The sequence below is a fragment of the Oncorhynchus nerka genome, linkage group LG9b, assembly GCF_034236695.1.
Source record: "Oncorhynchus nerka isolate Pitt River linkage group LG9b, Oner_Uvic_2.0, whole genome shotgun sequence".
Taxonomy (NCBI): Eukaryota; Metazoa; Chordata; class Actinopteri; order Salmoniformes; family Salmonidae; genus Oncorhynchus; species Oncorhynchus nerka.
The window spans coordinates 45781772-45804645 of record NC_088424.1 but is presented as its reverse complement, the minus strand read 5'-3'; the positions used below and the strand labels follow the sequence as shown (position 1 = coordinate 45804645).

General features: G+C 42.8%; 1 protein-coding gene across 1 annotated transcript in view; it reads right to left on the bottom strand.

Moving 5' to 3' along the window:
• LOC115114040 (sodium channel protein type 2 subunit alpha-like) overlaps nt 1-22874 on the bottom strand; it is a 51269-nt gene that overhangs the window by 24957 nt on the left and 3438 nt on the right. Inside the window, exons 5-7 of the mRNA XM_029641965.2 lie at nt 17973-18146; nt 13459-13815; nt 4886-5326 (exon numbers count right to left, since the gene is read on the bottom strand). Of these exons, the coding sequence (XP_029497825.2) occupies nt 4886-5326; nt 13459-13815; nt 17973-18146 (972 nt within the window). The remainder of the gene's footprint in view (nt 1-4885; nt 5327-13458; nt 13816-17972; nt 18147-22874) is intronic.

The following is a 22874-nucleotide window of genomic DNA, read 5'->3' as shown; positions in this document are numbered from 1 at the left end:
AGTCAGATAACTGCTGAAGTCAGATAACTGCTGAAGTCAGATAAACTGCTGATGTCAGATAACTGCTGATGTCAGATAACCGCTGATGTCAGATAACCGCTGAAGTCAGATACTGCTGAAGTCAGATAACTGCTGAAGTCAGATAAACTGCTGATGTCAGATAAACTGCTGAAGTCAGATAACTGCTGAAGTCAGATAACTGCTGAAGTCAGATAAACTACTGATGTCAGATAAACTGCTGATGTCAGATAACTGCTGATGTCAGATAACTGCTGATTTCAGATAACTGCTGATGTCAGATAACTGCCAGATAAACTGCTGATGTCAGATAAACTGCCAGATAAACTGCTGATGTCAGATAACTGCTGATGTCAGATAAACTGCCAGATAAACTGCTGATGTCAGATAACTGCTGATGTCAGATAAACTGCCACATAAACTGCTGATGTCAGATAAACTGCTGATGTCAGATAAACTGCTGATGTCAGATAAACTGCCAGATAAACTGCCGATGTCAGATAAACTGCCAGATAAACTACTGATGTCAGATAAACTACTGATGTCAGATAACTGCTGATGTCAGATAAACTGCCAGATAAACCACTGATGTCAGATAAACTGCTGATGTCAGATAAACTAATGATGTCAGATAAACTGCCAGATAAACTACTGATGGCAGATTAACTGCCAGATAAACTGCTAGATGCCAGATAAGATGCCAGATAAGCTGCTGATGTCAGATAAACTGCCAGATAAACTGCTAGATGCCAGATAGGATGCCAGATAAGCTGCTGATGTCAGATAAACTGCTGATGTCAGATAAAGTGCTGATGTCAGATAAACTGCTAGATGCCAGATAAACTGCTAGATGCCAGATAAACTGCTAGATGCCAGATAAGATGCCAGATAAGCTGCCAGAGAAACTGCTAGATGCCAGACAGGCTGCTAGATGCCAGATAAACTGCTAGATGCCAGATAAACTGCTAGATGCCAGATAAACTGCTAGATGCCAGATAGGCTGCTAGATGCCAGATAAACTGCTAGATGCCAGATAGGCTGCTAGATGGCTTTTTTTTCTTCTAATTTCCATTTTGCCAAGAAGCCTCTAATTCTGGAGAGGAGAGGGCAGGGAGCAGGGCACGCCCGGGAAAAAGGGCACGAGGAGAAGGCCAGACTGCTACCCGGCCGCCACGGCAACCACCCCTGCCCACCCCGCTCTGGCGTCCAGCCCACCCCACCGCACCATGCCCAGCTCCCCCCGCCCCAGCCTGCCGTGCCAACCCCGCTCTGCTCTGTCCACTCTGACTATTTAATCTGCAGGGCCTGAGCAGCACTACCACTACAGTTCTATAGCTCTACAATTTAACATCTGCCCCACTGCAGACTGATGCTGCCTGCCAACCCTGCATCAGGGATTTAAAGAAAGAGAGGGATGAGGGAGAGAAAGAGATATAGAGAGCGAAAGAGATAGAGAGAGAGAGAGACAGACAGGCAGAGAGACAGACACGATTGACTCAATGAGGGGCTTAAGGCTTAATGCCGAGGGAAATACACACTGTAGTAGGTGACATTGTGTTAATTACCTAATAGAATTCAATCTAAGAGAAGCAAAAAGCCACTTTCAGTAATTTAATGTGAGACCGTTTTCTTTGCAGCCCAGCGCTGTGCTTTCTGAGAAGATGTTTTCAGGCTCAATCACATCTGAAGGCCCTGGCAGACTGTCTGTCTGTCTGTCTGTCTGTCTGTCTGTCTGTCTGTCTGTCTGTCTGTCTGTCTGTCTGTCTGTCTGTCTGTCTGTCTGTCTGTCTGTCTGTCTGTCTGTCTGTCCGTCTGTGAACGCCAACTAGTATCAACTCGCAACACAAACCACAGAGACCAGATACAGACATTTAAATTTACATTTAAGTCATTTAGCAGACGCTCTTATCCAGAGCGACTTACAAATTGGTGCATTCACCTTATGACATCCAGTGGAACAGTAGTGCATCTAAATCTTTTAAGGGGGGGGGGGGTGAGAGGGATTACTTTATCCTTTATCCTATTCAGACAGTATCAAAGCAGCATTCCACTAGTTTCTACATTATTCACTTGGCGATAATGTTTATCTCCATGATAGAGTCTGCCAGTGTAGAGAGTGAAAATACTCTAGTTCCATCAGATTTTTATCATCATTCAACTTGTGTCTCATCATTCAGCTACAATCCATTTCTAGCACACACACACACATGCTTTTCTTTCTCACTATTCACCCTCTGGTCTTTGGACGTCAGGGGGCTAAAGAATTTGGCTTAGCACCTAAAACCCTCACAATCTTTTTTTACAAATGCACAATTGAGAGCGATCCTGTCGGGCTGTATCACCGCCTGGTACGGCAACTGCACCGCCCACAACCTTAAAGCTCTCCGGAAGGTGGTGCGGTCTGCACAACGAATCACCGGGGGCAAACTTCCCGCCTTCCTGGACACCTACAGCACCCGATGCCATAGGAAGGCCAAAAGAATCATCAAGGACATCAACCACCCGAGCCACTGCCTGTTCGCTCCTGCTATCATCCATCCAAAAGGCAAGGTCAGTACAGGTGCATCAAAGCCGGGACCGAGAAACTGAAAAACAGCTTTTATCTCAAGGCCATCAGACTGCTAAACAGCCATCACTAGCACATCAGAGGCTGCTGCCTATAGACATAGATTAGGAATAACTGGCCACATTCAGGAATGGATCACTAGCCACTTTAATAATGTCTGCGTATCTTGCATTACTCATCTCATATGTATATACTGTGTCGTATTCTATACCACACCACTGACTGTTACAACAGCCATCTCCAGCTCATCAGAGGCTGCTGCCTACAGACATAGATTAGAAATCACAGGCCACTTTAATAATGTCTCCGTATCTTGCATTACTCATCTCATATGTATAAACTGTACTCTACACTATTCAACAGTATCTTAGTCACCTTAGTTGTGTGTAAATATTGTATCACCCATCTCATATAGAGACAGTCAATCCCCTCCTGGATCAAGATCCCTTATGCCTAAAATGTTTTGGTACAGAAAACATTGGTACAGAAACGGTATGAACAATTGAATACAGCCCAACCATATTGGTGTATAGCGTTGCGTAGTGATTATGTAACTAAATCTGTGTCCTGTCTCCAGGGATCACCTTGTATGCCAAGCTCACAGATTTACCGGATTATATATCCGGAATGCCGCCATTCTCTGCTCCGCATCCATCTATTCTACAGTACTACCCACTTCCTGCAATCTACCATATGACCCGCCCTCTGCAGCTCATTGATCCCTGTCCTCACGCTCACTTTTGAGTGACATGAGCAGCTGCCAATCTGGTACAGTACACCATGGCACTGATGTGTAAGTGTATCTGAGATTACTAGTGGGACTCGGGATTGGCAAGGTTTAGGACTGGGGAGGCTCGAGACTGGGGAGGCTCTGGACTGGGGAGGCTCGGGACTGGAGACGCTCGGGACTGGGGAGGCTCGGGACTGGGGAGGTTTAGGACTGGGGACACCCGGGACTGGGGAGGCTCGGGACTGGAGACGCTCGGGACTGGGGAGGCTCTGGACTGGGGAGGCTCGGGACTGGGGAGGCTCGGGACTGGGGAGGCTCGGGATTGGGAAGGCTCGGGACTGGGGAGGCTCGGGACTGGGGACGCTCGGGACTGGAGACGCTCGGGACTGGGGAGGCTCGGGACTGGGGAGGCTCGGGACTGGGGAGGCTCAGGACTGCGGAGATTCGGGACTGGGGAGGCTCGGGACTGGGGACGCTCGGGACTGGGGAGGCTCGGGACTGGGGATGCTCGGGATTGTGTGTTTCACCATAAAAGTCCTATGATCAAGTTCAAGTTAGTATAGTTATACACACAGTGGGGTCAGATATGACTGACAGCCTTGATGAAGATGAGCAATAATACAATTGTTCAGAGAAAGACATTTTGTTTAACAAGTAATAGTTTTTTTCCAGAAAAAACAAGGTAGGGGTCAAAATGATTGATAGCTCTAAAGAAGTATGCAATATTCCTAGAATGCTAATCTCTACATCAAGCTTGGGACTGGATGCATTTTGCAGTTCGTTTTGGTTGCGTTTCAGATTATTTTGACATGCTAACCTCCCCTGTTATTGGTAATGGTGAGAGGTTAGCATGTCAAAATAACCTGAAACACAACCAAAACGAACTGTAAAATGCATCCAGTCCCAAACTTGATGTAGAGATTAGCATGTCTTGGGGGGGGGTTATGATCTTTGACCCTCTGTAAGTTTCTCAGTCATCATTATTTACAATTCATTCCGGATGATCTGTATTCCTGGTAGCAGCCACATGAATGTCGAAGTGTTTAGAAACGTATTCTATGTCTTATTGACAATGAAAGTGATTCCAAAATGACACAATACATTATTTATCATTCATTTCTATTGGGCATAAAATGATCTGAAACACAACCAAAGCAAACAGCAAATGCATCCAACAAGTTTGTAGAGTCACAAGCTAAACGTTTGACTCCTTTATTTATAAGAATCTTTAGATATATATTTCTCCAAGCAATTGTATTAGCATAAAATAATATAATTTCCTCTATAGCACAGTATTTTAATTATTTATTTTACACTGTCGTTATTGCTCATCTTTATCAAGGGTGTCAATAATTTCGGACCCCACTGTATATTTAGTAAGAAAAAATGTCAAACAAAATGTACACATTTTGTGCTTTTGAATGCACAAAAAAAAACTTTACTTTATAATAAAAAAAACTTTACTTTGGAATTTAAAAAAACTTTACTTTAGAAAAAAAAATCCTTTACTTTAGAATAAAAACACGTGCTTCCTTATTAGTGTGTTGTATAATTTGTGCAAAAAGGTTTACCGCTTTGTTGTCCTCGTCCTCTGACGACTCCGTCTCCTCCTCCACCTCTCCTTCCTCAGGGAACTCCACGTCCGACTCCCCTGGAGCGATGGGCACACTGATGGTCAGGTTGGGGTTGGTCATGTAGCTGTCGTCGTCCGGGACCTTCTCTCCGTAGCGTCCGATCACCCCCACCACCCCGACCCCCACCCCACCGTTACTCTCCACGTGATTCGCTACGGGTGTCAGCTTCACAGAAATCTGAACGTCTTTAGTCATGAGACGTCTCTTCTTCAGGTTTCCGTTGAATAAGTCGGTGACATTCCTCATCAGCCAGGCAAACCCCGTGTGGATGCGCGCCACGGCGATCTGGATGTTGTTCATCTCTCCGTCCTCGTCGGGAGCTGACAGGTTGTCTGAGCTGAACGAGCTGAGCAGCAGGGCCAAGAACAGGTTCAGCACCTGGGATGGAAGAGGAAAAGGAGACCAGTATAATGGAACCACACAAAATGGGAAAAATTGGTGTATTTTGATCGTGTTCAAATTATATAGAAGCAGATCAGAGGTTGAGGCCTTCTTTAAGACCCTTTGACCCAAGACAATGGTTTCGTCATCAGAATCAAATCCTATAGACAGAGGATTAACCCATCGTTCAAACGCCTACATGTTTAACACGGATACGGATCCAAGCAGCATCCCATCTGATCTCCAGTAATCTGCCTGCTCAGAGAGCACTCGAGCTACTTGTCATCTAGGCTCCAGATACCTCTGCATTGTGTGTGGGACATAACCAGTTGGTGTGGGATTATCTGCTCATTGAGATGGTGAGGGGGGGGGCATGAACATGATCTGAGCAGATTCTTGTTGATGGGTGCTCTTTGACCTCCTTGCACCTAAGCAATTTGTTGCTTGTGAACCCTAGAGATCAGCCGGGATACACAGCCATATGATTCATGTGTTTAGAGAGAGGGAGGATTTCTGTCAGTCTGACCATGTACTGCCCAGAGGAGAGCTGGAGGAATCTGGTGGTCAAGCTCGTCATATATAGCACCCTTTATAACTAGCTTCATAACATCGTATACTGTTGTCCATAATGCAAAAAAAATAAAAATAAAAATGCAGCCGTTATTTTAACATCAAAATAATTCCTGGGTAACAATTGAGTACTTTACTGTAATAGATTTCCATTAAAATGGACAAAAAATGAACCAAAACATCCTTTTAGCAACAACAAAACAACTAATTATAATGCTACAATGTTGCTAGGACTGTCTGTGAGTGGTCTGAGTGGGGAAGGGACCTCTCTTCGTTGTCTGATCTATTCATTTACTGCCTGGTGACGTCACCTGGCAACCCGAGCACTCCACTCATGCAAAAATCTGCCAATTAAAAAGTCCTGTGGAGATTGTATGTTTAACCAGCAACTAATCACAGATTTGTTTCTGAGCATGTGGATAGGATTCATTAAGAAGTTGGCCTTTAATGACGTCGGGAAAGTAAAGGCCAACGGAACAAGTGTTTGACTTGTGTCCAACAGGATTTGACTTTCTTAAAGCTATGCTCTCTTAAAGCCTGACATGGTTTTAAAACAGTTAACTGATCACGGGTAGGTCAATCCTGTATATTGGGGGCATTAGACTGTTTAACTATAAAATAGAGTTATTTGGCTGAGCCCACCTGTGGTGGGTTTGACGTCTGAATGAAAAACCATTAGGCCGAAAAGAACCCATACCTACTGTAAAATATGGTGGTGGATCTTTGATGCTATCAGGCCATTATCTGCTTCCACTGGTCTTCCACATTAACTTTACCCAGTACCAAGCCATTTCTTTTTGCCCAAAAACCTGGTTGCCTCTCACCAGGAGACTGAAACTTGACCGCAAGTGGATCTTCCAGCAAGATAATAACCACAAGCACAAGTCAAAATCAACAAAGAAATAGTTAAAACCTCTTAGGGAAGTTCAGAATTCAAGCAGATTTTCGCAGCTTTTTGTTAAAAATCGTGCAACATTTCAGCGCCCTGCTATTCATGCCAGGAATATAGTATATGCATATGATTAGTGTGTGTGGATAGGAAACACTCAGACGTTTATAAAACTGGTTAAATCACGCCTGTGCCATTTACAGAACGTGCGTTTCGTCGAATAGTGCATGAAAATCTGTTCACTGAAAATGGAAAAATATATTCTTCTGCGACTACAGGCAACTGTTAAAAGCGAACAGAATTACATAGAGCCGAGTTTTCATTGGCTACAGCTTCCCCAGGTTGTCTAGAGTCACGTCATTTGTTGCGCAATTGATTCTTGGTCTAACCGAAACAAGGGAACTCCTTTCCTACTGTCCCCGCCCAGATTTTGGTTCGACCTTTTGAAGACAGCATTTCCTCCACAGACAAGCTAATAATTTCACATCACCTCCTGAGGATTTTTATCGCTTATTAACGTGTACTAATACCTACAGTTGCATTACAAAAGTATTTCGAAGTGTTTTGTGAAAGTTTATTGTCGACTTTTTGAATTTAAAAAAATTACGTTACGTTATGAAACGCTGTTTTTTTTCCGTTTATCACACAGTCTACATAGAACGATATCTAGGCTATATATGGACCGATTTAATCGAAAAAAGACCCTAAATGATGTTTATGGGACATCTAGGAGTGCCAAGAAAGAAGCTTGTCAAAGGTAATGAATGTTTTATATTTTATTTCAGCGTTTTCGTTTGCGACGGCTAACGCAAAATCTGTCGTTTTAAGTGGCGTTGCAGTATTTTGGGGGTGCATGCTATCAGATAATAGCTTCTCATGCTTTCGCCGAAAAGCATTTTACAAATCTGACTTGGTGGATAGATTCACAACGAGTGTAGCTTTAATTCAGTATATTGTATGTCAATTTTAATGAAAGTTTGAGGTTTATCAACCTCTATGGTGGCGCTCTTGAGCATTTCTGCTGATTGTGGTCCCCACCTCGGTACCACGTCCTCTTGACCACAAAAATCAGTCTCTGGGTCTTGAAACCCGTTGAAAACCGGTGTTTTGAATTGAAGTGGGGAAGTCCATAAGAACAGACAAAAGATATCAAGGACCTGGAAATATGGAGGAATGAACTGAGATCTCTCCCAATGTGTTCTCCAATCTCATGAAACATTTTAGAAAAGGAGAGGTATTCCCCCTTTTTGAGAGGAAAAAACACATTACTTCTTCAACTAAATCTCCTTCTCTGAGCAATTGTATTAGTATGATATAATATAATTTCCTTTTTATTTTTTTCAAACATTTTATACAATAGCTCAGTATTTGAAGTATTTGTTTTATACAGTCATTTGTGTTCATCTTTATCAATAAATTTGGTCACTGCATGTGGTTTGGAAATGACATGCAAAAGCAAGAGCCAAAACCCAGTGAATCTGTGTAAGAACCCAGTGAGTCTGTGTGAAAACGTGTGAAAACCCAGTGAGTCTGTGTGAAAACCCAGTGAGTCTGTGTGAAAACCCAGTGAGTCTGTGTGAAAACGTGTGAAAACCCAGTGAATCTGTGTGAAAACCCAGTGAGTCTGTGTGAAAACCCAGTGAGTCTGTGTAAGAACCCAGTGAGTCTGTGTGAAAACGTGTGAAAACCCAGTGAATCTGTGTGAAAACCCAGTGAGTCTGTGTGAAAACCCAGTTAGTCTGTGTGAAAACCCAGTTAATCTGTGTGAAAACCCAGTGAGTCTGTGTGAAAACCCAGTGAGTCTGTGTGAAAACCCAGTGAGTCTGTGTGAAAACCCGTCTGTGTGAAAACCCAGTGAGTCTGTGTGAAAACACAGTGAATCTGTGTGAAAACCCAGTGAGTCTGTGTGAAAACCCAGTGAGTCTGTGTGAAAACCCAGTGAGTCTGTGTGAAAACAGTGAATCTGTGTGAAAACCCAGTGAGTGAAAACCCAGTGAGTCTGTGTGAAATCCCAGTGAGTCTGTGTGAAAACCCAGTAAATCTGTGTGAAAACCCAGTGAGTCTGTGTGAAAACCCAGTGAGTCTGTGTGAAAACCCAGTGAGTCTGTGTGAAAACCCAGTTAGTCTGTGTGAAAACCCAGTTAATCTGTGTGAAAACCCAGTGAGTCTGTGTGAAAACCCAGTGAGTCTGTGTGAAAACACAGTGAATCTGTGTGAAAACCCAGTGAGTCTGTGTGAAAACCCAGTAAATCTGTGTGAAAACCCAGTGAGTCTGTGTGAAAGCCCAGTGAGTCTGTGTGAAAACCCAGTGAATCTGTGTGAAAACATGTGAAAACCCAGTGAGTCTGTGTGAAAACCCAGTGAGTCTGTGTGAAAACGTGTGAAAACCCAGTGAATCTGTGTGAAAACGTGTGAAAACCCAGTGAATCTGTGTGAAAACCCAGTGAGTCTGTGTGAAAACGTGTGAAAACCCAGTGAGTCTGTGTGAAAACCCAGTGAGTCTGTGTGAAAGCCCAGTGAGTCTGTGTGAAAACCCAGTGAGTCTGTGTGAAAACCCAGTGAGTCTGTGTGAAAACCCAGTGAGTCTGTGTGAAAACCCAGTGAATCTGTGTGAAAACATGTGAAAACCCAGTGAGTCTGTGTGAAAACCCAGTGAATCTGTGTGAAAACCCAGTGAATCTGTGTGAAAACGTGTGAAAACCCAGTGAATCTGTGTGAAAACCCAGTGAATCTGTGTGAAAACGTGTGAAAACCCAGTGAATCTGTGTGAAAACGTGTGAAAACCCAGTGAATCTGTGTGAAAACCCAGTGAATCTGTGCCGGTCACTCGTTCTCCTGTGGATTTAGCCTGCCTGTGTCCTGGATTACACAAAATGGTTCCCTCCGACTTTACTACAGTCCACTAACGGCAGAAAATGGTACTCAACTTGTTGTACTCGCTCGTAACATGTTTTATTTTTTAAGTGACGTTTATTTATTTTTTTAAATTTAAAATCTTAATTTAATTAAATAATGAAATGAAAGAAAAAAGAATTAACAATATCTCAGGGGGAAAAAACATGAGAAAATGTTGAATGAAAAAAAAAATACTATGTTTCAAAATGACCCCAGTGATATGGAAAATAGTTGAGGTATGGGACTGGAGAAATGTAACCACTCTTCATTGACAGAGCTATGGATGCTGAGACTGATCATCAATGATGTTAAATGTATAGTTCTAACCATGTTATGAGGCTATACAACGTTTATTTACAAACATTGGAGCAAAACAAGTTTATTTGTTGAGTTCTGATGGGATACGACAGTTGAACTAAGCTCTTGAAGCATTTACAAGTTCTATTCTTCAAGGATAAATTGGTATATATCCTTAATTTATAAATCCACAAATGAATGTAGCAACATGCGGATTGTCCCTTTAAAGACTTAATTTAGCTCTGTCAGGTACTCCATCCAGCAGCACATCAAGCTGAAGCTCTGTCATGTACTCTATCTAGCAGCACATCAAGCTGAAGCTCTGTCAGGTACTCCATCCAGCAGCACATCAAGCTGAAGCTCTGTCATGTACTCTATCCAGCAGCACATCAAGCTGAAGCTCTGTCATGTACTCTATCCAGCAGCACATCAAGCTGAAGCTCTGTCAGGTACTCCATCCAGCAGCACATCAAGCTGAAGCTCTGTCAGGTACTCCATCCAGCAGCACATCAAGCTGAATCTCTGTCAGGTACTCCATCCAGCAGCACATCAAGCTGAAGCTCTATCATGTGAACTGTCTCCATCCAGCAGCACATCAAGCTGAAGCTCTGTCATGTACTCCATCCAGCAGCACATCAAGCTGAAGCTCTATCATGTACTCTATCCAGCAGCACATCAAGCTGAAGCTCTGTCATGTACTCCATCCAGCAGCACATCAAGCTGAAGCTCTGTCAGGTACTCTATCCAGCAGCACATCAAGCTGAAGCTCTGTCAGGTACTCCATCCAGCAGCACATCAAGCTGAAGCTCTGTCAGGTACTCCATCCAGCAGCACATCAAGCTGAAGCTCTATCATGTACTCTATCCAGCAGCACATCAAGCTGAAGCTCTGTCAGGTACTCCATCCAGCAGCACATCAAGCTGAAGCTCTGTCAGGTATTCCATCCAGCAGCACATCAAGCTGAAGCTCTGTCAGGTATTCCATCCAGCAGCACATCAAGCTGAAGGTATGCTAAATGAACATGGATGAATGAATGAGAGAAATGCTGCTAGCCGTCTGGCCGGCCGGCCGAACAGCCCACTGGTTGTCTGGAGTTCTGAGAAAAAAGGTTTTGATCTCTTCTCATTAAATGATAGTTTCCAGGACACAGATGGATAACAAAGCAACATCTGGGTGGCTCAACCAAAACTGCGTTGCTGTGGCGCCAAGTGACAGCAGTTGTGTACAAACAGCCCGTTACTTGGATTAAATGTTTGTTGTTTTTTATAAACAGTTCCAATTCTGTGCCCTTGCATTACGAAGGCTTTTTGTTTCATACTACAAAACTAAACTGTCAATACTTGCCGAGCCCGGATAGTATACAGTACTGTAGCTAGCTACCACGCCGTGCTGTAACGTTCCAACGCCACCTCATCTGATCAACACATGTTCAACCCATTAAAAGACCTCATTTATTACCACTGGATAAAACATTTAAGCCTCAAGTGGACGTTCTGCCGTTATAAATTCTACAAACGCCACTCCAGTGTGGATATACTTGTTGGCACTGGACACGCGGGGTTTGATACTGTCATATATGTTTGTATGTACTTTGTAGAGGATAACAGATGGTTAAATATGTTGTCCAGACTGAATCTGTTTTGAAGTTCGCTTATAGTAATCTGCATGTCAAACCGGTTACTATGACAACGTAGCCGCCATTTTCAGAGATATGATTGGGTTTTGGGATGGCCCACAGGGACACTGTACATGGAATCATTGTCGTAACATGGTGACCATAACGGACAATGCAAACCATTTTTAGTTATTTCCTAGATCAATCCTCTCACAGATCAATCCTCTCAAAGCACAGCTTTCTCAGAGTACGTCTATACTATTGACTCTTAAATAATCCCTTGTGGAAAACCTCTCCCTCCTTATCTCTCCTACCCAATAGAAACCCTTACAGAAACCCTCTGTCCCTCCTTCTCTCTCCTACCCAATAGAAACCCTTACAGAAACCCTCTGTCCCTCCTCCCCAATAGAAACCCTTACAGAAACCCTCTGTCCCTCCTTCTCTCTCCTACCCAATAGAAACCCTTACAGAAACCCTCTGTCCCTCCTACCAATAGAAACCCTTACAGAAACCCTCTGTCCCTCCTACCCAATAGAAACCCTTACAGAAACCCTCTGTCCCTCCTTCTCTCTCCTACCCAATAGAAACCCTTACAGAAACCCTCTGTCCCTCCTACCCAATAGAAACCCTTACAGAAACCCTCTGTCCCTCCTACCCAATAGAAACCCTTACAGAAACCCTCTGTCCCTCCTACCCAATAGAAACCCTTACAGAAATCCTCTGTCCCTCCTACCCAATAGAAACCCTTACAGAAACCCTCTGTCCCTCCTACCCAATAGAAACCCTTACAGAAACCCTATGTCCCTCCTTCTCTCTCCTACCCAATAGAAACCCTTACAGAAACCCTCTGTCCCTCCTACCCAATAGAAACCCTTACAGAAACCCTCTGTCCCTCCTCCCCAATAGAAACCCTTACAGAAACCCTCTGTCCCTCCTAACCAATAGAAACCCTTACAGAAACCCTCTCTCCCTCCTTCTCTCTCCTCCCTAATAGAAACCCTTACAGAAACCCTCTGTCCCTCCTACCCAATAGAAACCCTTACAGAAACCCTATGTCCCTCCTTCTCTCTCCTCCCCAATAGAAACCCTTACAGAAACCCTATGTCCCTCCTACCCAATAGAAACCCTTAAAGAAACCATCTGTCCCTCCTTCTCTCTCCTACCCAATAGAAACCCTTACAGAAACCCTCTGTCCCTCCTTCTCTCTCCTACCCAATAGAAACCCTTACAGAAACCCTATGTCCCTCCTTCTCTCTCCTCCCCAATAGAAACCCTTACAGAAACCCTCTGTCCCTCTTACCCAATAGAAACCCTTAAAGAAACCCTCTGTCCCTCCTTCTCTCTCCTACCCAATATAAACCCTTACAGAAACCCTCTGTCCCTCCTTCTCTCTCCTACCCAATAGAAACCCTTACAGAAACCCTATGTCCCTCCTTCTCTCTCCTCCCCAATAGAAACCCTCTGTCCCTCCTACCCAATAGAAACCCACATCCATCTCATAATTTGGACCAAACGACAAATCAGACCAGATCTTGCTATTGTTTGTTTCCATAAAACTCTGTAGCTCTCGTTTCTCCAGTGCATTGTAATACTCCTGTTCTATCAATGCCCTTTTCAGATCCCATTTCTCAATCAGAAGGTTGCGCAACAGCACAACTAATTGTATCCATAATACAACATCCATCACATCATTTATGCCAAACAACAATCTTGCTGATATTTCTGTTTGAAAAAAACCCCTCTAAACTCATTCCAATGCATAATGATCCTGTTCTATTAGCTTGTGTGTGTCTTTTGTCCGACCTTCTCTCTTTGTGTTAAAACTGATCTCTACATTTCAGGTTTCTCAACGGATCTACTCACCACCAGGTTTCCTATGACCATGACCAGCATGAAGACTAGGATGCAGAGAGGCTGCCCTGCCACCTCCATACAATCCCACATGGTCTCGATCCACTCGCCACACAGCACCCGGAACACGATGAGGAACGAGTGGAAGAAGTCCTTCATGTGCCAGCGGGGTAACATACAATCCTTAGAGATCTTACAAACGCAGTCCTGGTAGTTCTTGCCGAACAGTTGCATGCCCACCACGGCGAAGATGAAGACGATAATGGCCAGTACCAGGGTCAGGTTTCCCAGAGCTCCCACGGAGTTACCGATGATCTTGATCAATGTGTTCAGGGTGGGCCATGACTTCGCTAGCTTGAACACTCGCAACTGACCGACACACAAAAAAAGAGACAAATCAATTAGCAAAATTAAATGATCAAATTATGTTAATTATGTTACATTACATAATGCTTAAAAATATAATATTTTTTACATTATGTGAATAAAGGACTACAGTGTAGTAAAGGATACTAAAGGACTACAATGTAGTCCCCTGCAGTAAAGGAATGGCACATGACGTTATCATTGGATTGCTGTGTGAGTATGGCTTGTACCCAAGTAAACAGTGTCTCAGCATCTAGATCAGAGTCCTTGTGTTTGACACGTCTCAACATCTAGATCAGAGTCCTTGTGTTTGACACATCTCAACATCTAGATCAGAGTCCTTGTGTTTGACACGTCTCAACATCTAGATCAGAGTCCTTGTGTTTGACACGTCTCAGCATCTAGATCAGAGTCCTTGTGTTTGGCACGTCTCAACATCTAGATCAGAGTCCTTGTGTTTGACACGTCTCAACATCTAGATCAGAGTCCTTGTGTTTGGCACGTCTCAACATCTAGATCAGAGTCCTTGTGTTTGGCACGTCTCAACATCTAGATCAGAGTCCTTGTGTTTGACACGTCTCAACATCTAGATCAGTCCTTGTGTTTGACACCTCTCAACATCTAGATCAGTCCTTGTGTTTGACACGTCTCAACATCTAGATCAGAGTCCTTGTGTTTGACACGTCTCAACATCTAGATCAGAGTCCTTGTGTTTGGCACGTCTCAGCATCTAGATCAGAGTCCTTGTGTTTGACACGTCTCAACATCTAGATCAGAGTCCTTGTGTTTGGCACGTCTCAACATCTAGATCAGAGTCCTTGTGTTTGACACGTCTCAACATCTAGATCAGAGTCCTTGTGTTTGACACGTCTCAACATCTAGATCAGTCCTTGTGTTTGACACGTCTCAACATCTAGATCAGAGTCCTTGTGTTTGGCACGTCTCAGCATCTAGATCAGAGTCCTTGTGTTTGACACGTCTCAACATCTAGATCAGAGTCCTTGTGTTTGGCACGTCTCAGCATCTAGATCAGAGTCCTTGTGTTTGGCACGTCTCAACATCTAGATCAGAGTCCTTGTGTTTGACACGTCTCAGCATCTAGATCAGAGTCCTTGTGTTTGGCACGTCTCAACATCTAGATCAGAGTCCTTGTGTTTGGCACGTCTCAGCATCTAGATCAGAGTCCTTGTGTTTGACACATCTCAACATCTAGATCAGAGTCCTTGTGTTTGACACGTCTCAACATCTAGATCAGAGTCCTTGTGTTTGACACGTCTCAACATCTAGATCAGAGTCCTTGTGTTTGACACGTCTCAACATCTAGATCAGTCCTTGTGTTTGACACGTCTCAACATCTAGATCAGTCCTTGTGTTTGACACGTCTCAACATCTAGATCAGAGTCCTTGTGTTTGACACATCTCAACATCTAGATCAGAGTCCTTGTGTTTGGCACGTCTCAGCATCTAGATCAGAGTCCTTGTGTTTGACACGTCTCAACATCTAGATCAGAGTCCTTGTGTTTGGCACGTCTCAACATCTAGATCAGAGTCCTTGTGTTTGGCACGTCTCAACATCTAGATCAGAGTCCTTGTGTTTGACACGTCTCAACATCTAGATCAGAGTCCTTGTGTTTGACACGTCTCAACATCTAGATCAGAGTCCTTGTGTTTGACACGTCTCAACATCTAGATCAGTCCTTGTGTTTGACACGTCTCAACATCTAGATCAGAGTCCTTGTGTTTGGCACGTCTCAGCATCTAGATCAGAGTCCTTGTGTTTGACACATCTCAACATCTAGATCAGAGTCCTTGTGTTTGACACGTCTCAACATCTAGATCAGAGTCCTTGTGTTTGACACGTCTCAACATCTAGATCAGAGTCCTTGTGTTTGACACGTCTCAACATCTAGATCAGTCCTTGTGTTTGACACGTCTCAACATCTAGATCAGTCCTTGTGTTTGACACGTCTCAACATCTAGATCAGAGTCCTTGTGTTTGACACATCTCAACATCTAGATCAGAGTCCTTGTGTTTGGCACGTCTCAGCATCTAGATCAGAGTCCTTGTGTTTGACACGTCTCAACATCTAGATCAGAGTCCTTGTGTTTGGCACGTCTCAACATCTAGATCAGAGTCCTTGTGTTTGGCACGTCTCAACATCTAGATCAGAGTCCTTGTGTTTGACACGTCTCAACATCTAGATCAGAGTCCTTGTGTTTGACACGTCTCAACATCTAGATCAGAGTCCTTGTGTTTGACACGTCTCAACATCTAGATCAGTCCTTGTGTTTGACACGTCTCAACATCTAGATCAGAGTCCTTGTGTTTGGCACGTCTCAGCATCTAGATCAGAGTCCTTGTGTTTGACACGTCTCAACATCTAGATCAGAGTCCTTGTGTTTGGCACGTCTCAGCATCTAGATCAGAGTCCTTGTGTTTGGCACGTCTCAACATCTAGATCAGAGTCCTTGTGTTTGACACGTCTAAGCATCTAGATCAGAGTCCTTGTGTTTGGCACGTCTCAACATCTAGATCAGAGTCCTTGTGTTTGGCACGTCTCAGCATCTAGATCAGAGTCCTTGTGTTTGGCACGTCTCAACATCTAGATCAGAGTCCTTGTGTTTGACACGTCTCAACATCTAGATCAGAGTCCTTGTGTTTGACACATCTCAACATCTAGATCAGTCCTTGTGTTTGACACGTCTCAACATCTAGATCAGTCCTTGTGTTTGGCACGTCTCAACATCTAGATCAGAGTCCTTGTGTTTGACACGTCTCAACATCTAGATCAGTCCTTGTGTTTGACACGTCTCAACATCTAGATCAGCGTCCTGTGTTTGACGCGTCTCAACATCTAGATCAGAGTCCTTGTGTTTGACACGTCTCAACATCTAGATCAGAGTCCTTGTGTTTGACACGTCTCAACATCTAGATCAGTCCTTGTGTTTGACACGTCTCAACATCTAGATCAGAGTCCTTGTGTTTGACACGTCTCAACATCTAGATCAGTCCTTGTGTTTGACACGTCTCAACATCTAGATCAGAGTCCTTGTGTTTGGCACGTCTCAGCATCTAGATCAGAGTCCTTGTGTTTGGCACGTCTCAACATCTAGATCAGAGTCCTTGTGTTTGGCACGTCTCAGCATCTAGATCAGAGTCCTTGTGTTTGACACATCTCAACATCTAGATCAGAGTCCTTGTGTTTGACACGTCTCAGCATCTAGATCAGAGTCCTTGTGTTTGGCACGTCTCAGCATCTAGACAGAGTCCTCAGCATCTAGATCAGAGTCCTTGTGTTTGGTCTCAACACGTCTCAGCATCTAGATCAGAGTCCTTGTGTTTGGCACGTCTCAACATCTAGATCAGAGTCCTTGTGTTTGGCACGTCTCAGCATCTAGATCAGAGTCCTTGTGTTTGACACGTCTCAACATCTAGATCAGAGTCCTTGTGTTTGGCACGTCTCAGCATCTAGATCAGAGTCCTTGTGTTTGACACGTCTCAACATCTAGATCAGAGTCCTTGTGTTTGGCACGTCTCAACATCTAGATCAGAGTCCTTGTGTTTGGCACGTCTCAGCATCTAGATCAGAGTCCTTGTGTTTGGCACGTCTCAACATCTAGATCAGAGTCCTTGTGTTTGGCACGTCTCAGCATCTAGATCAGAGTCCTTGTGTTTGACACGTCTCAACATCTAGATCAGAGTCCTTGTGTTTGGCACGTCTCAGCATCTAGATCAGAGTCCTTGTGTTTGTCACGTCTCAGCATCTAGATCAGAGTCCTTGTGTTTGGCACGTCTCAGATCCATTTTCATATTGCTCGTAATTGAAGTGATTCCACTAAAATGTGTCCCCCCCCACTCTCGAAATCTCATTGATACTGTGACTCAATCATTGTAATGCTCAACAGATTACGCCACTGTGTGTGTGTGTGTGGGGGGGGGGCATACTAAGCTTGAAGTTTCTCACCATCAAACATATCATCAAAAGGGAATAATTATTTCGATGGAGCATTTTTATTTTATTTTATTGATTGGGTTAAATCATTTATACGGTTATTTAAACCAATCATAACCAATCAAACAAATCAAATATATAATCAAATAAATACATAAATAAAATGTTATCAAATGAAATTAAATGTCTTTGTGACAGTGCCATTACCAGTCTGAAGGAGCGCAGGACGGACAGTCCCTCTACGTTGGACAGGCCCAGCTCCATGAGGCTGAGACAGACGATGATGCCGTCAAACATGTTCCAGCCCTGCTGGAAGTAAAAGTATGGATCCATGGCTATCAGCTTGAACACCATCTCTGCTGTGAAGATCACCGTGAACACCTGGCAGAGCACACAGATAATTCACAACCAATACACAACCATTACCCAAACATCACATCACACAACCATTACCCAAACATCACATCACACAACCATTACCCAACCATCACACAACCATTACACAACCATCACATTACACAACCATTACCCAACCATCACATTACACAACCATTACATTACCCAACCATCACACAACCATTACCCAACCATCACATTACACAACCAATACACAACCATCAGACAACCATTACCCAACCATCACATTACACAACCATCACACAACCATTACCCAACCATCACATTACACAACCAATACACAACCATCAGACAACCATCACATTGCACAACCATCACATTACACAACCACCACACAACCAATACACAACCATCACATTACATAACCATCCCACAACCATTACACAACCATCACACAACCATTACCCAACCACCACACAACCAATACACAACCATCACATTACACAACCATCACATTACACAACCATTACCCAACCATCACATTACACAACCATCACATTACACAACCATTACCCAACTATCACATTACACAACCATCACATTACACAACCATTACCCAACCATCACATTACACAACCATTACCCAACCATCACATTACACAACCATCACATTACACAACCATTACCCAACCATCACATTACATAACCATCACACAACCATCACATTACACCACCATCACACAACCACCACACAACCATCACAATACACAACCACCACACAACCATTACCCAACCATCACATTACACAACCGTTTGCCTCTCCTGTGGTCTAAAGGGCTTCAGATTAACAGCCAGGGGGAGTATTAGAAGGTTATCCTCCTCCCTACCTTCCAACCTTTGGAACTTTTTGATCTGGATTGAATAGACTGGTGTTGGATTGAATAGACTGGTGTTGATCTGGATTGAATAGACTAGTGTTGATCTGGATTGAATAGACTGGTGTTGATCTGGATTGAATAGACTGGTGTTGATCTGGATTGAATAGACTGGTGTTGGATTGAATAGACTGGTGTTGATCTGGATTGAATAGACTGGTGTTGATCTGGATTGAATAGACTGGTGTTGATCTGGATTGAATAGACTGGTGATGATCTGGATTGAATAGACTGGTGATGATCTGGATTGAATAGACTGGTGTTGATCTGGATTGAATAGACTGGTGATGATCTGGATTGAATAGACTGGTGTTGATCTGGATTGAATAGACTGGTGTTGGATTGAATAGACTGGTGTTGATCTGGATTGAATAGACTGGTGTTGGATTGAATAGACTAGTGTTGATCTGGATTGAATAGACTGGTGTTGATCTGGATTGAATAGACTAGTGTTGATCTGGATTGAATAGACTGGTGTTGATCTGGATTGAATAGACTAGTGTTGATCTGGATTGAATAGACTGGTGTTGATCTGGATTGAATAGACTGGTGTTGGATTGAATAGACTGGTGTTGATCTGGATTGAATAGACTGGTGTTGATCTGGATTGAATAGACTGGTGTTGGATTGAATAGACTGGTGTTGATCTGGATTGAATAGACTGGTGTTGATCTGGATTGAATAGACTGGTGTTGATCTGGATTGAATAGACTGGTGTTGATCTGGATTGAATAGACTGGTGTTGATCTGGATTGAATAGACTGGTGATGATCTGGATTGAATAGACTGGTGTTGATCTGGATTGAATAGACTGGTGTTGGATTGAATAGACTGGTGTTGATCTGGATTGAATAGACTGGTGATGATCTGGATTGAATAGACTGGTGTTGATCTGGATTGAATAGACTGGTGTTGGATTGAATAGACTGGTGTTGATCTGGATTGAATAGACTGGTGTTGATCTGGATTGAATAGACTGGTGTTGGATTGAATAGACTGGTGTTGATCTGGATTGAATAGACTAGTGTTGATCTGGATTGAATAGACTGGTGTTGATCTGGATTGAATAGACTAGTGTTGATCTGGATTGAATATACTGGTGTTGATCTGGTTGAATAGACTGGTGATGATCTGGATTGAATAGAATGGTGGTGATCTGGATTGAATAGACTGGTGTTGGATTGAATAGACTGGTGTTGATCTGGATTGAATAGACTGGTGTTGATCTGGATTGAATAGACTGGTGTTGATCTGGATTGAATAGACTGGTGTTGATCTGGATTGAATAGACTGGTGATGATCTGGTTTGAATAGACTGGTGTTGATCTGGATTGAATAGACTGGTGTTGGATTGAATAGACTGGTGTTGATCTGGATTGAATAGACTGGTGATGATCTGGATTGAATAGACTGGTGATGATCTGGATTGAATAGACTGGTGTTGATCTGGATTGAATAGACTGGTGTTGGATTGAATAGACTGGTGTTGATCTGGATTGAATAGACTGGTGATGATCTGGATTGAATAGAATGGTGGTGATCTGGATTGAATAGACTGGTGTTGATCTGGATTGAACAGACTGGTGTTGATCTGGATTGACTAGTGTTGATATGGATTGAATAGACTAGTGTTGATCTGGATTGACTAGTGTTGATATGGATTGAACAGACTGGTGTTGATCTGGATTGAATAGACTAGTGTTGATCTGGATTGAATAGACTAGTGTTGATCTGGATTGAACAGACTGGTGATCTGGTTGAATAGACTGGTGTTTATCTGGATTCAATATACTGAGGTTAATCTGGTTTGATTAGACTGGTGATCTGGTTGAATAGACTGGTGTTGATCTGGCATGAATAGACTGGTGATCTGGTTGAATAGACTGGTGTTTATCTGGATTCAATATACTGAGGTTAATCTGGATTGAATAGACTGGTGTTTATCTGGATTCAATATACTGAGGTTAATCTGGATTGAATAGACTGGTGTTTATCTGGATTCAATATACTGAGGTTAATCTGGATTGAATAGACTGGTGTTTATCTGGATTCAATATACTGAGGTTAATCTGGATTGAATAGACTGGTGTTTATCTGGATTCAATAGACAGGTTCATCTGGATTGAATAGACTGGTGTTGATCTGGATTCAATAGACAGGTTCATCTGGATCGAATAGACTGGTGTTGATCTGGATTCAATAGACAGGTTAATCTGGATTGAATAGACTGGTGTTGATCTGGATTCAATAGACAGGTTAATCTGGATTGAATAGACTGGTGTTGATCTGGCTTGAATAGACTGGTGTTGCCAATTTGAGGGAAATATATGTGCTAAAGTTTCATTTTTTTTTCAGAAATCCCTGTTGAAAGATGTATTCCTTGTTTATTCCCTTTTGATTCTGGGATTGTACAACCCTAGTTTCCATTGTGTCTGATTGTACAACCCCTAGTTTCCATTGTGTGATTGTACAACCCTAGTTTCCATTGTGTGATTGTACAACCCTAGTTTCCATTGTGTGATTGTACAACCCTAGTTTCCATTGTGTGATTGTACAACCCCTAGTTTCCATAGTGTCTGATTTTACAACCCCTAGTTTCCATTGTGTGATTGTACAACCCTAGTTTCCATAGTGTGATTGTACAACCCTAGTTTCCATTGTGTGATTGTACAACCCTAGTTTCCATTGTGTGATTGTACAACCCCTAGTTTCCATAGTGTCTGATTTTACAACCCTAGTTTCCATTGTGTGATTGTACAACCCTAGTTTCCATTGTGTGATTGTACAACCCTAGTTTCCATAGTGTCTGATTGTACAACCCTAGTTTCCATTGTGTCTGATTTTACAACCCTAGTTTCCATTGTGTGATTGTACAACCCCTAGTTTCCATTGTGTGATTGTACAACCCTAGTTTCCATAGTGTCTGATTGTACAACCCTAGTTTCCATTGTGTGATTGTACAACCCTAGTTTCCATTGTGTGACTGTACAACCCTAGTTTCCATAGTGTCTGATTGTACAACCCTAGTTTCCATTGTGTCTGATTTTACAACCCTAGTTTCCATTGTGTGATTGTACAACCCCTAGTTTCCATTGTGTGATTGTACAACCCTAGTTTCCATAGTGTCTGATTGTACAACCCTAGTTTCCATTGTGTGATTGTACAACCCTAGTTTCCATTGTGTGACTGTACAACCCTAGTTTCCATTGTGTGATTGTACAACCCTAGTTTCCATTGTGTGACTGTACAACCCTAGTTTCCATTGTGTGACTGTACAACCCTAGTTTCCATTGTGTGACTGTACAACCCTAGTTTCCATTGTGTGATTGTACAACCCTAGTTTCCATTGTGTGATTGTACAACCCTAGTTTCCATTGTGTGATTGTACAACCCTAGTTTCCATTGTGTGATTGTACAAACCCTAGTTTCCATTGTGTGATTGTACAACCCTAGTTTCCATTGTGTGATTGTACAACCCTAGTTTCCATTGTGTGATTGTACAACCCTAGTTTCCATTGTGTGATTGTACAAACCCTAGTTTCCATTTTGTCTTGCAGGTTATGTGATTACTATTTCCGTAACTGTTATGTGATTGTGGATAGATGGTAAGTAGTTTATTCATTGTAATAATACATTATTGTTTTAAAACGTCTTATCAGATGTAATGTGATACCTATACTTATTTACTGTTTATATGAATCTTTCATAAAAATTACAAATAAATCACAAAAATAGCCTTACCATGTTGAGTGAATATTGTGATCGTTGTGTGATAGATTGTAAGTGTTGTTAATAATTGTAAAAGTCATATAATTCT